The sequence below is a fragment of the Heterodontus francisci genome, chromosome 24 (assembly GCF_036365525.1).
Source record: "Heterodontus francisci isolate sHetFra1 chromosome 24, sHetFra1.hap1, whole genome shotgun sequence".
Taxonomy (NCBI): Eukaryota; Metazoa; Chordata; class Chondrichthyes; order Heterodontiformes; family Heterodontidae; genus Heterodontus; species Heterodontus francisci.
The window spans coordinates 27,074,273-27,090,099 of NC_090394.1; the positions used below are offsets into that span (position 1 = coordinate 27,074,273).

Below are 15,827 nucleotides of genomic sequence, written 5' to 3' on the forward strand. Positions count from 1 at the left end.
ACCAGGGTGGCGTCCCATAGCAAACCCAGAGTTCTGAATTGGGTCGGAACTCTCAATCCTCCAATCCAGAGGAGAAACAATTACCAGCTGACATTTTTTTTACATTTGTTCGGTTCAATATGCTGCTCTCAACCGCTTGAGAAATGTTTGTCTTTAACTCTTTGTGTGCTGAAGAAAATATCAGCTCCAGCTGCCAGCTTGTGTGGTCTAACAATGCACGATTGTGTCATTTTACATGACAATTTTAAAGGTTGCAGTCATTTTATTTTTGAGCTGATCTTTTGGAAGATGAAAATGGAGTTTCAGTGCTCAGCAGTTCCTCCTATTTGCTCTGGCATGGAGCATTAGGAAAGAATGATTAACCAGCACTGGGAACCTGGATAGGATTTCTTTGGAAAATGTGGTATGAGTAGAGTGATGAAGGTGCAGGAGTGATGAACTGCAACAGGATATTATAGAAATGGTTGCTGTGGGTCAGCAGTGGGTTGTGTAATTGGAAAGTATTAGTCAGTGAAAAAACATTCTGCTCATAATGTGTGTTTCTGTTCAACATTTTATATACGCGACAGCATCACTTAACAGTAAGTTGGTCGCACACTCGGCTCTCAGTCAGAAGGTTGTGGATTCAGATCCCACTCTTTAGCCTTGAGCCACAATCTAGGCTGACATTGAGGGAGTGCTGCACTGCCAGAGGTGCCATCTTTTGAATGAGATGATAAACCAAGGCCCCATTTGCCATCTCAAATGGATGTAAAAGATCCAGTATTTCAGAGAAGAGCAAGGGAGTTCTCCTCAGTGTCCTGGCCAATATTTATCCCTTAGCCAACATCACAAAAAAAGCTACCTGGTCATTTTATCTTATTGTTGTTTTTAGGAACTTGCGCAAATTGGCTTCCACATTTCCTACATTACAACAGTGACCAGAGTTTAAAAGTTTGGTGCTTTGGGATGTCCTGAGGTTGTAAAAGGCGTTATACAAATGCAAGTCTTTTAAAAAGGAAAATCAGAAAATGGTGGAAATGTGTAGAAAGCTGATCAGCATCTGGAAGGGAAAAAATAAGATAAAGCTTCTGGTGCAATCTGTCAGAACACAGTTGTCCTGATTCAAGATCGCACTCAAGATATTAACCCGTCTTTCTCAGATCCTGATCTGCTGTGCATTTCCAACATTTACTATTTTTATTTCAGCATTCCAGCATTTACAGTTTTGCATTACTTCTGATTATGATTAACGGTAATAGTCATCTAAGGTCGACCCAAGCTTGTTGGTTCTGGTATTACTGGCAGATATTTTTGTGTGTTCACTATTACAGGCTCTTACTGGTGCATTATTGGCAAGAAACATGTCGCTGTGAGTTTCCGCCCCTTTCTCCCTTACACAACTTCAGTTACTGCATTCTCTGCATCTGTGGCTGTGGGTACACAGTCAGTCAATGCAGCTGTAGCTCTGATGTCCCTTATGTCACCAACCCAGACTTGGCATTGTCTGATGAAGGGTCACTGACCTGAAACGTTAATTCTGCTTCTCTCTCCACAGATACTGCCTGACCTGCTGAGTATTTCCAGCATTTCTTGTTTTTATTTGATTTCCGGCATCTGCAGTATTTTGCTTTTATTTTGGCATTGTCATTTATCTATTGACAATAACACATCCAATGGTTAATGAGTGCATTCAGTCAATTGAGACACAAGTCTGGGCATCATTTAATTCTGATGGGAATTATTTTTAGCTCCATAGAGACATTGACTCTTGATATTTTGAGGAGACAGATTTAAACAATTCTCAAACTGAAACCGGTCTCAATGATCTGATCATTAGCTCCAAGCATAATTTTAAAACATTTTTAGGTAAGGTGGACAAAATCTGTTTTTCTGGACTTTCTTTCCTACCAGTTAATGCAATGGAAAATTACATCTCAACTTACCTTATGCTGTTTTTTGTGTCTGTGTTTTGGAGGCTGCAGGCTTTCCCTGCTTCCAATGCTTACTTTCCTTGTTAGAAGGAAGTAAAGGCCCCATCAATATACCTATCAATGCTCTCAGTGTTCTTCCTTGTTCACTGATCTAATTAATGCTCGAAAGTGCTGGGAGAGGCCCTCAGAGCCTTTCAGTGAAATGGTTTCCCCTTTTCCCCTAAGCTGATAGGCCCATTTTGTCGGAAAAAGCCAGAGTGCTTTCATTAAAAAAAAAATCATTTTAGGGATGTAGGTGTTGTTGGCAAGACCATTTATCGCCCATTGCTAGTGCCCTTGAGAAGTTGGTAGTGAGCTACTTCTCGAATTGCTGCAGTCTGTGTGGTGAAGATACTCCCACAATGCTATTAGGTAGGGAGTTTCAGGTTTTGACTCAGCAACAATGAAGGAATGGCAATATATGTCCAAGTTAATATGGTGCGAGACTTGAAGAGAAATTTGGAGATAATGATGTTCCCAAGCGCCTGTTGCTCTGTCCTTCTAACTGATAGATTTGGGAGGTGCTGTCGAAGAAGCCTTGGAATTCAAGACTGGAATTCAAACTCAAGACATTATAGATAAACCTGACACTCTTGTGTTGAAGCCATCAAGATATCTGTTACATCTTAATTAAAAGTTATACCATTAACACAGCTTAGCAAACGATTCAATTTCTGTGAGTTGTGCACTGATGTAGTTCAATGTGTAGGGTTCATCCCACTGTTCACTTAAAACTTTTTTTGCTTAATGAGTAAAGTGGGGGATTTGGCATGTATTGGTCCAGTACAGCTAGCATCAAAGAACTGACCTATAGTCTTTCTTGAAAGGTATTTGTTTCTCTGTTATCTGCTAGATATTTTGAATCCAAACCAACTGAGATTTTGTTCCCCAACTGTTAGGTCAACCTGTTCCAGAGGGTAGAATGGATTCTAAAATAATAACAAATATTGTAGGTGAGATAATTGTAAGGTACAGAATTTAGGCCTAACCCAATTGTTTAGCATGTTGCTAAGGTGAGTAGCTGAGTCATACAGCCTGCAATTGTTCCCAGGTTCAAGTTGACTGACCTCAGTGACAATTAGTTACAGTGCTGCTAGATTAGGATGGGGAAAATCAGTCAGTATTCCCACTCCTGATCAGTATCTAAAAACTCCTAATGTTGGGTGTGGAAAGGATCAAGCTCATCTGTGATAACCTTTGCGGTCGAATACTCACTACCGAGGTTTTCACATGAAGAATGGCATTTGGGCATCAGATGGCATCCCTTGGACCATACCCACACAAGAAATCCAAAGTTTTGGGGAGGGAAGAAATTGGTCAGAAAAATATGCATAACATATATTTAAACATATAATTTGCAGGACTATGGGGAAAGAGCAAGGCAGTGGGGCTAATTGGATATTCTTTCAAAGAACTGGCACGGGCACTATGAATTAAATGGCCTCCTGCAATATATAAAAGTTAAGGTGAAATGTTAATTTTTAGTGTGTTTTTCATCTATCTTTACAAACTAATTAAATATTAATTGGTATTGATGAAAAGCTGGATGTAGTTTTTAAAACAAAAGTACTGTTTCAGGTTAGCTACCTGTTGGTGGTGAGACAAATATAAAGTACAGCTGCGAATACAGAGGTAATGGTTAAGATGACAGGTGCAGTAACACAGCAGTTTAGCTGCTGTACAAAGGTGAAAGATTGTTGTTCAGGTGTGAGACCAGATATGTTATACACACTATTGCTGCAATGGGTTTACCTGTTAGGAGTTGCACATGTGCCCCATTGGAGGTTTGGGCACCCATTTAGCAGTCCTGTCAAGAGGAAAGAAATAGGACAATCTGTAGTAAATGTTGATTAAAAAGGTCACACATTTGTAACCAGAAGCTTCTGAAAAATATGCAAGAGTTATCTTTGGAAGTATAGCAAATGGGATGACTGCTTTTGAGTTTTGTGAGCTGCATATAAATATTTTATCTAAAGTTATGAAAAGCCCATTAGTGCATGCCACAGTTGTTACAATAGCCAATGATTTCATCCTGCCCTGTGTCTGTATCAATGCACAGTTTCGTGACTACTAATTTGCTCCGTCTGCTTCAGTTCCAGAAGAACAACAATGTCTTACCACAGCTTCCTGCTTGAACCAATCAGCTGTCATGCCTGGAATAAAGACAGGACCCGTGAGTATTTATTATACAAATAAACACAGATCCAACAGTTCTGGCTCCCGGGAAATAAAGTAATTGTAACCAAATAGTCTTGATTTCAAATGCTATCCAACTTCAATGATTTTAATGTCATTTCACATCCCTAGAACTCAATAGCCTCATGCCCAATACAGTTTGTTTCACAGAAAGAATTTGGAAAAAGAGTTACGTTTAAATGTGTTGTTAAAACATAGTGCATTCACACGCACTGTAAAAGAGCTGTTAAGATGATAGATACTTAAAATGATAATGAGTGAAAGTTAAGTATAGTTTCCCCATAGAGTGTCACTAATAAGAAATTTGTTAGCCTGTTTCAGCACTTAATACGCTTGTCACACCCATTGTGGCTGATCCCTTTTGGTTGTGAATAGATGAAGATAAATATCAAAGACACACGGGGCTTTTTAACACACAAACCTGCAAAGAAAGTTGGGTCCAACTAAGGCTGCAAGTTAAAGGTTTGAAACAGAAAACTGGAAGGGCAAGGTTTGGCCAGACTCTGAGAGAATCCAGGAGGTTAGTTAGGAGTTGATTTTGTTTAAATCAAGTAAAACAATGCACGAATGTGTTGCATAGTATGTTCAATATTTTGTATTGACATGCAAAAATAAGTTGGACTGATTGAACTGTGAGTCTATTTATAACTGTCAGTCTGTAGCTTCACGTGTAAGTGAAATAAAACAGCTTAAGAATTTCATATCTGGCTTGGTCTGACCAAGCCTTTTCTCAGTCTGCTTTTGAAAAGATTAAAGACGTTTACATGCAAAAGATATGAACATCCATTCAGATCACACTATTAGACAGTTAGATGTGGTGTAGTATGGACACAGACCTAAATATAAGACATTCCCATCACATACGGGAGCGACTAGCATTACAATACCCAAGAGAATATCCAAGGCAAGAGCCCTAATTTACAATTGTGGGACAATGGCACTTGTCTCATTAGGCAGAGTGAATGTATGATTTAAAGCCATTGTCACTAGATCTCTTCCCTTTGTACATTGAGCATAAATTAGCTCTTAATCCCAGCATATCCATTGTAGATTGTTTGATCGCTCTGTTTAAAAAAATAGTGCTCTCATTGGTTTAATGCTGTATGCTCCAACGCAACTGAGAACAGTAGTGACTGATCAAAGATACCCTCATGAGATTGTAAGTGACTAGTCAATTCAAGCGCTTTGAAGTTGGTGAGTTACATACTATAGGCAGCAGCTTGCAAAATTTTCAAAGACCTGCTTTGTTCAATTATTGGAGACTATTTGACAACTCATAACAAAAAGAGCTTTATGGAGGAAGCTGATATAATTCACAGACTTAGAAATGTCTGCGTTTAGCTAAAATTCATTGAAACAGCCTGTGCAGTGATGTAAAATCCAGATGGGCAAAACACAAGAGAAGGATTACAGAGTTGCAGTGAATCAAATGCAGACGGATCAAGGATCACTTTGGCACTCATTGCTAACCAGGATTTTGTCCCCTGTTTGTACCTTCATACTGTGCTTTCTGTTAGACCAGTGTGTCTTATTTCAGCAGTTTCTCTGGCCCACTAATCTTTAACCTTTCCCAGTCCACGATACTGCTGTCCTTTGACAGATTCGCATCTCAGTGAGTGCAGAGCAAACCCAAGCATTTCTGTTAGGCTGTGATGAAGGGAACCACACATGAACCTTAGGTAATTTTACTGGTGAGGAGGGTGAAAGGTGCCACGTTGCTTCTTAAGCATTTACAGTGAACATTTTTCATAGAAAAAACCCACTTTGATACAAAAGTGTATTCATATTTTTCAATGGAAAAAGATCACATCAAAACAATTTCGAAGAGAGATGAAACCCTGCCCCACCAACCACCCCGCACCCCCCCCCCCCCCCAATGTTGAACTGTCGTTCCTCTGGTTTTATTCTGCACATTCAATTATTTCTATTCAAATTTACAACATTTTTTCCTTCAGCAATGTTGGGGCTTGTCTGGAAGTAGACTGCTGTTCATCTTGCAGCTGACTTGTTGAGTGACACTGGTATGCTGAAGGATTGCTCAGACAATTCGTGAAGTATTTGTTCTAGCCCAGGCTTGTATGGTCATGCAGTGCTGTTTCACAAAAACAAATAAATAGAAGGTAGTTTGGGCATGTTCAAATGGAGTTCATTTAAAGTTGCAGCGTGTCCTGCCTTTTTTCCCTGCCCCATTTTGTTTTTGCAGGTGTTTTTCTTTCTCCCTTCCCAAAGGCCATCTACCATTTGAGAACCAAGAGAACACACAGCTGACCTATTCATATCAGGGTTGCCAGTTCTGGTTGAGCATATTCCTGGAGGTTTCAACATATGACCTCCCACCTCCAACAGCCATTAAAGAGCCCAATGCAACAACCCTTTATTTCCCATCCCCAATATTTTAGGCAGCACAGTGGCGCAGTGGTTAGCACCGCAGCCTCACAGCTCCAGCGACCCGGGTTCAATTCTGGGTCCTGCCTGTGTGGAGTTTGCAAGTTCTCCCTGTGTTTGCGTGGGTTTCCTTCGGGTGCTCCGGTTTCCTCCCACATGCCAAAGACTTGCAGGTTGATAGGTAAATTGGCCATTAGCAATTGCTCCTAGTGTAGGTAAGTGGTAGGGAAATATAGGGACAGGTGGGGATGTGGTAGGAATATGGGATTAGTGTAGCATTAGTATAAATGGGTGGTTGATGGTCGGCACAGACTCGGTGGGCCGAAGGGCCTGTTTCAGTGCTGTATCTCTAAACTAAACTAATAAATGAATGTGTTCAAAGAAAATAAAAAAATGATGTTTTTAATGCCCTTAAGATTGTTCTCCTGGTTGCCCACAGCGGTGTCACAGGAGATTAATCTTTAATTCCTGGAGACTCTAAGACAAACCTGGAGTTTTGGCAACTCTATTTAATATGCCTATTCCAAATGTGTCAGCCTGTTGCAGGTACACACAGTAACTAGAGAAGCTTCACCTGCCTATTTTGCTGGACTTTCTCTCACTTCCTCAGTGGCTTGGCAGAAAATCCTAGGAGCAAATCCGCAGGCTTTCATTTCTCCCATCAGAAATTTGTGCTTTTTGTTTTGTTGCGTCATCAGTTTCAAACTATAAATAGCATAATTATCAATTAATGTGCCGATATTGACCCCAGAAAGTGTTTTACGGATCTGTGATGAAATCATTCAGGATTATAATAACATGTAAGTAGATCTGCCGGCACAGAAACTGCACTGTGCTTCCGGGTACCAAGCTGAGGGTTTATAAGGCCTCTGTTCTCAGCTCCTTGCTGTATGGCTGTGAAACATGGGTGACTGACAGCTACCAGGAAAAGAAGCTCAATAATTTCCATCTTTGCTGTCTGTTGTGCATTATGGGTATATCCTAGCAGGACAAAATCATAAAGGCAGCAGTCCTCAAAGGCGGAGCTCCCTAGTGTGTTGGCACAAGAACACAAGAAATAGGAGCAGTAGTAGACCAGATGCCCCCTCGAGCCTGCTCTGCCATTCAAAACTATCAAAACACCTTCAGTGTTGTCACGCCAAGTGAAGAAGTGCCTGGCCTTTCTGAGTATCTCCATAGAGGCAGTGTGACTAAGAGTTGGTGCTAAGCGGGTAATTTAATGAGTCCACGGTGCTGACTAGAACGCAAATCAGAATTTCAGGCAAGATTTTCCAATCAATAAAATGAATGGTCAGAAAATCATGGTTAGCTTGTTTTGGAATTTCCTATTTGCACTGTCAGATTTCCTGCTGCAAGTATGGATTCAACAACAGCATTTACATCGTACCTTTAATGTAGAAATGCATGCCAAAGAGATTCAAAAAGTCATAATAAAAAACATGGATGCCAATCCAAAGAAAACTGGGCAGCCAAAAGCTGGCTCAAAGACATGGGTCTCATGCAGGGGATTAAAGAGGAAAATGGGAAACTGAAGGGATTGAGGGAGAGAATAGCAAAGCTAGGAGTCTGGGTGGTTGAATGGATGACCATAGATGGTGTAAAGAAGGGAAGACTGCACAAGAGATTAGAGTCAGAGGAACAGAAGTTTGAATGTGGGGGTTGTAGGATTGGAGGGAATAGGGACCTGAGAGTCCGTGAAGGGGTTTATACATGAGGATGAGAATTTTAAATATGAGGTGCTGGAGGACCAAAGCCAATGTAAGTCAAGGAGGACAGGGGTGATGGGCGAGTGGATTGGTGTGTGATATATGTTGTTGGATTTATATAGGATATTGTCATATCCATATTGCCCATACATGGAGGTATTATAGATATTGTCGTATATCCTTTACCTTTAATACAAGTTTGAGCATGCGGGAACATCGAGATGTCAGGTTAATACTCTATTTATCAAATCAATAATGTAACGCAACCCCTTGCATACAGTGCCCATGAGACTGGTGCGAATAGTAATTCACCTGTAAAGGAGTCATCAGGAATGCAGCAAGTGTGACTTCTTGACCGCTTACATTGCTTCAGTAAGACTTGGCTGAAATCTCTCAGGAGCTCTGGGTGCACCATAAACTGAGCATGTGGGAGCAGTGATCTCTCTCCATTGTGGGTAAGAACCTGGTCATCAGGTGCGAGGCGCTCACATTGTTGGGAAAAATATACCCATCCTGATGACCACCTTAGTGTGTGGCTGCATCAAGCTGTGCGTACAGCCCCAGTACACAAACACCAAGTGTCACTATGTGCTGAGGATCTATCTGTCCCCGGTGTCGCAAAGGATCGGTCTGGTCACATTGCCGTGGAACGCTCCATCCTGTTGGACCGTGCCGTACCACCTATCCTTCGCGGGAAGGTTTCTGCGAGAAATCACCTTTGACCACCAATCCATCAGGCAGTGGTCTGCACGGAATGTCCTCAAGGTCCTACGGGAAAAGGAGATGGAAAACCATCCAGTCGGATGGTTCCCCGAGCAGACTGCCAAAGTCATTTGGCAGAATGCCTCATCACCAGAACTTTCCAACAAGCACCAAGGCGTAGCTTGGCTGGTGATGAGAAGGGCCCTCCCCCATCAGATCCTTCCTGCATGCCCAGAGTCTCGCCCCCTCCACACGCTACCCTCGAGGTGGCTGTGATGGGGAAGAGACAGTTGCCCACCTCCTTCTGGAATGTGTCTTTGCAAAGCAGGTGTGGAAAGAGATGCAGTGGTTTTTGTCGAGGTTCATCCCAAGCAGCTCTGTAACATAGGAGTCTGTGCTCTACGGGCTGTTCCCAGGGACGCACACCGAGATAAACATCAACTGCTGCTGGAGGACCATCAACTCGGTGAAAGACGCTCTTTGGTCTGCCCGAAACTTGCTGGTCTTCCAGCACAAAGAGTTGTCCACGACCGAGTGTTGCAGACTGGCACATTCCAAGGTCCAGGACTACGTGCTGAGGGACGCACTAAAGCTTGGGGCAGCTGCTGCACAGGCTCAATGGGGAAAGACCACTGTGTAAGGTCCTCCCACCATAGTGAACTGAGGGGCTGGACACATGGGAAACCTCTCCAGCTGTACACACCAAATATGGTTTTGCTGTAAAATGTGCGTGGCAGGTAAAATGGAATGGAATGGTTATGAGGCAAGTCACTCCTGGGATCATAGAAAGTTTACAGCACAGAAAGAGGCCGCTTGGCCCATCATATCTGCACCGGCTGTGAGAAAATGAGCCACCCAGCCTAATCCCACTTTCCAGCATTTGGTCTATAGCCCTGCAGATTATGGCACTTCAGCTGCACCTTTTAAATGAGATGAGGTTTTCTGACTCTTCCACCCTTTCAGGCAGTGAGTTCCAGACCCCCAGTAACCTCTGGGTGAAAAAAAAAATTCCTCATCTTGTGATGGGGTATAGGTATAATAGACTTAATTAGGTAGCATTTAGATATAGTTGATATATTATACCTTTTGGAACTAAAGATTGAATAATTGGTCAGTTTTCAAGACTCACTGACATTCCCCTTTAAGAATGCAGAGTTAAAAAATGTCAAGGTCCCTGCTATGAACCAGAAACAAGTTGGGAAATCCATTTGTGCCTTTGTTGTCAGGGACTTGAAAGATAAACACACACATTGAAATATCCTGTGTGCCATCATTAAGAAGTAGCAATAAACTTAATTAGTTTATGGGGTTGTTGATGCAGACAGATTGCTTTAAGGTACCATAAAAAAGCCAAATGTAGATAATAAAACAATAAATGGAATGGGCTTACAGGAACAAGAGGTCAAGTAAACACAATTATAAACATTTTGACCAGATAAATGCTCACAACTTCGAGAACAGGGGGTTTCCAGTAAACCATTAAGTGGATTTTAAAAGCAAGAAAAACACAAACTGAAAGGTAACACCTATATGCTAAGAGGTCATATGACATCTTAGAAACAGTATAAAATGAGAGTATTGAAGAAAACTGATTTCCTTTGCACTTTTTGGAATGTCAACTTGGTGCTGTTTTGAACTGTTTTGTAATGTATTTTTTTTTTACACATTTTTATGAATAAAGTACATTTTGGAAAAAGAAAGCTCTGGTATTTTCATAGGATTGATCACATCTTCCTAACATGATGCCATTATGTCAATGTGTCCTTATATCTGGTTAATCTCCCTTCACCAGTTTGCACATCACTGCCTGTTTCTTGTTCATTGTATTCACTAAGGAGAAACCATGTTTATCAGTTATGGTCTTCCTTTCTTATCTCCTTCCAATATATCCATAACTATGTTCAAACCAGTTACTCCCTTGCATTCTCCTAACTATCTGGCTAGATTACTTTATCTCTTTTAACATACTGTTAGTAAGATAATGTCTGCTATACTCCAGGCTTGATATATTTTTGCAGTTACTGCAGAATTAGTCTTTAATATATGTGCATATTTTATATTCTATATTAAGCAAAGCTTACTGTGGCTGTTCTACCTGGTAAACCTATTCTTACAATGGGTCGCGCTGTTTTTTTGGGTCTCTTGAACTTCACAGAGCATGGAAGCTAGCCAGAGGCTCCTTGGATTAGGAGAGTCTAGGGATAACATGATGGTTTCAGCAGCAGTTGGGCTGACATAGGCAATGCTACAAAGGTGAAAGTAGGTGGTCTTTATGATGGCGAGGATATGGGATGAGAAACTCCGCTTAGAGTCGCAAATGGAAAATTACCTTCACAGCACCTGTAGTAGACAAACGGACATGAGCTTAAGTCTAGCAATCTTTTAGGGTATTCAGGTCCTGCATCTGCTCCCTTTAAATGCCTCCATTTAATCATTAAATCAGGAACAATTAAAAAAACAAGTTACACTGTAGTATCTGGGCAGCTGATTACAGCACAAGATCTTTACAACCTTTTATTATCATATGATAGGAAGAGGAAAAAGACTTGCATTTATATAGCGCCTTTCACAACCTCAGGATGTCCCAAAGTACTTTACTGTCAGTGTAGTTGCTGTTGTAATGTGAGAAACGCAGCAAGCTCCCATAAACAGCACTGTGATAATGATCAGATCACCTGTTTTTAGTGATGTTGATTGAGGGATAAATCCCATGCTGTTCTTCAGAATAGTGCCAAGGGCTCTTTTATGTCCATCTGAGAGGGCAACAGGGCCTCACTTTAATGTCTCATCTGAAAGACAGGCCACAGTATCGCTCATAACCACTGTATTTGTTTATTTGTCATGTGGATTGTAACTGTCACTGAATCATTTCAAAACAACTCTGGATATCATTGGGAGTGCACTCATTTGAAAGATTTATGTCAGTGGAATTTCCCAATTATTTCAAAACAGTAGCTAAATGCCGTAATGCCAAGATGTTCGAGCAGATCATTATTGTAACAGTGGCCCTTAATATGTTGCTCACTGCCAAGTCACTGGCTGTCCCCATCCCAGAGGGTCACTAATACCTTAACAATCTACCACTAACAACCATGAGCAAAGTAATCTCCATAATAGCTCCCCTTCATCTCCGTTAGCTTGAGCTCATCCATTCATACTGTCCTGTTCACCCATCACCCTGTACTCACCGACCTGCATTGGCTATGGTAGCACCTCAATTTAAAGAAGTTTCATTCTTGTGTTCAAATCCTTTCATTGGACTCTACCCCTCCCAATCTCTGTAACCTCCTCTAACCCTAAAACCCTGTGAGATTTCTGTGCTTCTCCAATTCTGATCTCTTGTGTATTCCTGATTTTCATTGCTCCACCATTGGCAGCCATGCTTTCAGCTGCCTAGGCTGTAAGCTCTGAAATTCCCTTCCTAAATCTGTCCACTTCTCCACCTCTCCCTCCTCCTTTAAGACGCTCTTTAAAACGTACCTCTTTGACCAAACCTTTGGTCACCTGCTCTAATATCTCCTTACGTAGCTGGGTGCCTGACTTTGTCTCCTTGGGACATTTTACTACTTTAAAGGTGTGATACAAATGTAAATTGTTGTTGTTGTTAGGTTCTGACTGAAGGGGTGAGGAATCACTGCAGTAACACAAAAACATCTTCCAAATGTCTGATATTAATCAGCAAAGGAAACCTGCAGTCAACATGAATCTGTAGAGATCAGAAAATAAACTCAGCTTGAGTGCTGGAACGCTATATGCAGCGGATATGGAAGAATCTATGATGCCTGCACATTTTCTTTTCTCTGGGCAGTTGTACTAGAATATGAACCTAACCAGATGTGCAGAAGGTTCCCCTTCAGTGAGCATCAACCGTGGCTCCTGTCTCTGAAACAGAAGGTTTTGGGTTCAACTCCAACTCCAGAGGCCTAAGCACATCGTTTAGGCTGACACCTCAGTGCAAAGTACGGAGAAGGGATTGCACTGCTCGAGTTGCTGACTTTTGGATGAGATGTTAAAATGAAGCCTCATCTGCTCTCTCAATTGGATGTCAATGGTCCCATGGATTATTCCTGAAGATTTATCCCTCAACCAACAACACGAAAACCAATTATCTAGTCATTTATCTCTTTGCTGTTTGTCAGACCTTGTTGCACCCAATTTTGCCTGCTACACTTTACGTCACATCAGTGCCTACAGATCAAAAGTATTTCATTAGCTGTAAAGTACAAGTCTGTCTTTCTTCTGCAGAGAGCGGGTTGCAGAAGTTCAGAGGATGTTGTGAAATTTTTGTTTCTGCAGAAACCGCAATACGATGACATACAGGGCCAAAGCTTGTGGCTGCCTGGCCAGGGTAGAGGAAGCTGCAGAGCCAGCTCCTGCTAGCTTAATGAACAGTTTTGTTTGCCGAGGTGACACAATTCTTTTCAGTCTTGTTAAATCTTCGTATGGAACGGAAAGGCTTAGTGTGACAGTGAGACAGCAACAGGTTTGTTTTTTCCTAGGCCCTAAGCTCGGAAATGCCCTCTCCTCCTTTAAGATGCTCCTTAAAAGCTACCTCCTTGACCAAGCTTATGGTCAGCTGCCTTAATATCTCATGTGGTTTGCCATCAAACTTGGTTTGATAATGCACTTATGAATGTTTTACTACATTAAAGGCACTGTATAAATTCAAGTTGTTATCATCTGTCAAAGGAATTGAAACTCAAGCTGAAGAAACTTTCTGGTACCTCAGCTGAATGTAAGCAGGGGTGATAGTGGAGAGAGGCGATCACAGCCGAGCTCCATCCTACCTTCACACATTCACGCTTCCAGCTGGAGTGGATGGAGGGCAATCAGAAGCAGGAACTTCAACTGATTGTTTTAAAACAGGAGCCGGGAGGCCAGTGGCCCTGATGCCTCTGTCTGATGTTGGTTAATTTAGGAAGAATAGAACTTGCGTTTATATAGTGCCTTGCATGACCTGAGAACATCTCAAAGTGCTGAACAGCCAACGAAGTACATTTGAAATATAGTCACTGCTGTAATGTCGGAAACACAGCACACAGCAAGCTCCAACAACAGAAATGTAACAACCAGATAATGTTTTTCAGTGATGTTGGCTGAGGGATAAATGTTGGCCGGGACACCAGGGAGAACTCACCTGCTCATCTTTGAAATAGTGCATTGGAACCTTCTACCTGAGAGGGGGCCTCAGTTTAACTTCTCATCCAAATTTAGCACAGACTGTGAATCAAACCTTAAATCTTCCTGCTGTATGCAGCTCAGCTACTTATTGCCTTAGCCAGCAAAGCATTGAGGAAGCCTTGTGAGAAGTTAAAAGTTTACTACCTCTTAAATAATGCTTCTGACCGAGTTAGTGGGCAAATCTCTTGAACATTTGTGCTGATTTCGAACTCTATATTATTACTGTATTTTAGTAACTTGCCAGTTATTTCATTAATTTGATTTATTTTTCCAGGAGGGCCAGTAGTCCAAACATCTAGTTAAAAGTGGCAGAAACTACACCCACAGTTTCATAGTCCTTCAAAAACTCCTTTGTATACTTTTTAATATCTCAAGACAGATAAATGATTAAGTCCACAGGGCACAAAAGGTGTTTGCAATAAAAGGCAGTGCAGTGATTACTGGAGCTGTGAATACTGTTCAAAGAAAGGCTTTGTCAACTAGAGATTACAAAATGTTTCCATAGTCAAAACTTCAGTAGGAGAAGGAATATTAACTCTGTTGAGTCAAGGAGCCCATGCTGGAATTTGAATGCTTTTTAAAAAACATGTTTTATTCTAGTGGTGTTGCAGCTGGTTTTCTCGCTGACTTAGGTGGTGCAGAACATTTTAGTGATTTAGAATGTTAAAAAGCCGTCACTGAATTTTGGGCACAATTTTATTACCAGTACACTTAGTTATTAGCCTTTGCTCAGTTGGTAGCACTCTTGCCTCTGAGTCTGAAATTTGTGGGTTCAAGCCCCACTCCTGAGACTTGAGCACATGATCCACACTGACACTCCAGGGACTGCTGCACTGTCAGAGGTGCCGTCTCTCTGATGAGATGCTAAACCAAGGTCCCATCTGCTCTGCCATGGCACTCTTTCGAAGGAGAGCAGTGGAGTTCTTCCTGGTGCCCTCACCAACATTTCACCTTCAACCTACATCAAGAAATAGATTATCTGGTCACTACATCGTTGCTAATTGTGGGATCTTACTTTGTGCAAATAAGCTGCCTTGTTTCCTACATTACACCAGTGACTACATCTCAAAAGTGCTTCATGGCAGTTTAGAACATCCTATGGTTGTGCAAGGCACGATATAAATACAACTTCTTTCTTTCTAAGATGCCCAGCATCCAACTACATTTGGGTGTTCCCTTATGTTTTAGGCCTCTTGTAACTTGATAACTCAATTTAAATCATATTTTTCAATGTCATAGCTTATGTCTTGCACTGGTGGGACTAATGAGAAAGCAGTTGGTTGTGATACCATTATGAAACCTAAATGCACAACAATAGCTACTGGACATTTTAAAGTAGTACACCATTTTTATAAAAATATGGGGAAACAGCAAGGGAGTGGGACAAATTAGAAAGCTCTTTCAAAGTGCCAGCACTGACATGATGGGCTGAAGGGCCTCCTTTTGTGCTGTATAACTCTCTGATTCTAATCTCTGCTACTCTGCCTAGCAGATTATTCTAAACATTTAATAAATATTGAGTTAAAAAAATTGCTTTATCTGCGTTAACAATGACAAAAAGATTCCTGTGGTAATTTATTCAAATGAGTGAATCATATTACATTGCCAGTGTAAATGCCAAGTCTCCTGAAAATAATGTTGATTTCTGCCAACACAGTGCTGTGAAATCCGCTTGGCACTGGCAATAGTTCTGGTTCATAACCAC

At 41.4% G+C, this 15,827-nt stretch overlaps 1 protein-coding gene across 2 annotated transcripts in view; it reads left to right on the forward strand.

Annotated features, from left to right (window-relative positions):
• Positions 1 to 15,827, forward strand: part of LOC137383261 (actin-related protein 2/3 complex subunit 1B-A-like) — a 47,904-nt gene that overhangs the window by 508 nt on the left and 31,569 nt on the right. For both annotated transcript variants that reach the window (XM_068055799.1, XM_068055800.1), the window contains exon 2: positions 4,046 to 4,125. In XM_068055799.1, coding sequence (XP_067911900.1) covers positions 4,062 to 4,125 — 64 coding nt within the window. In that variant the 5' untranslated portion in view covers positions 4,046 to 4,061. The remainder of the gene's footprint in view (positions 1 to 4,045; positions 4,126 to 15,827) is intronic.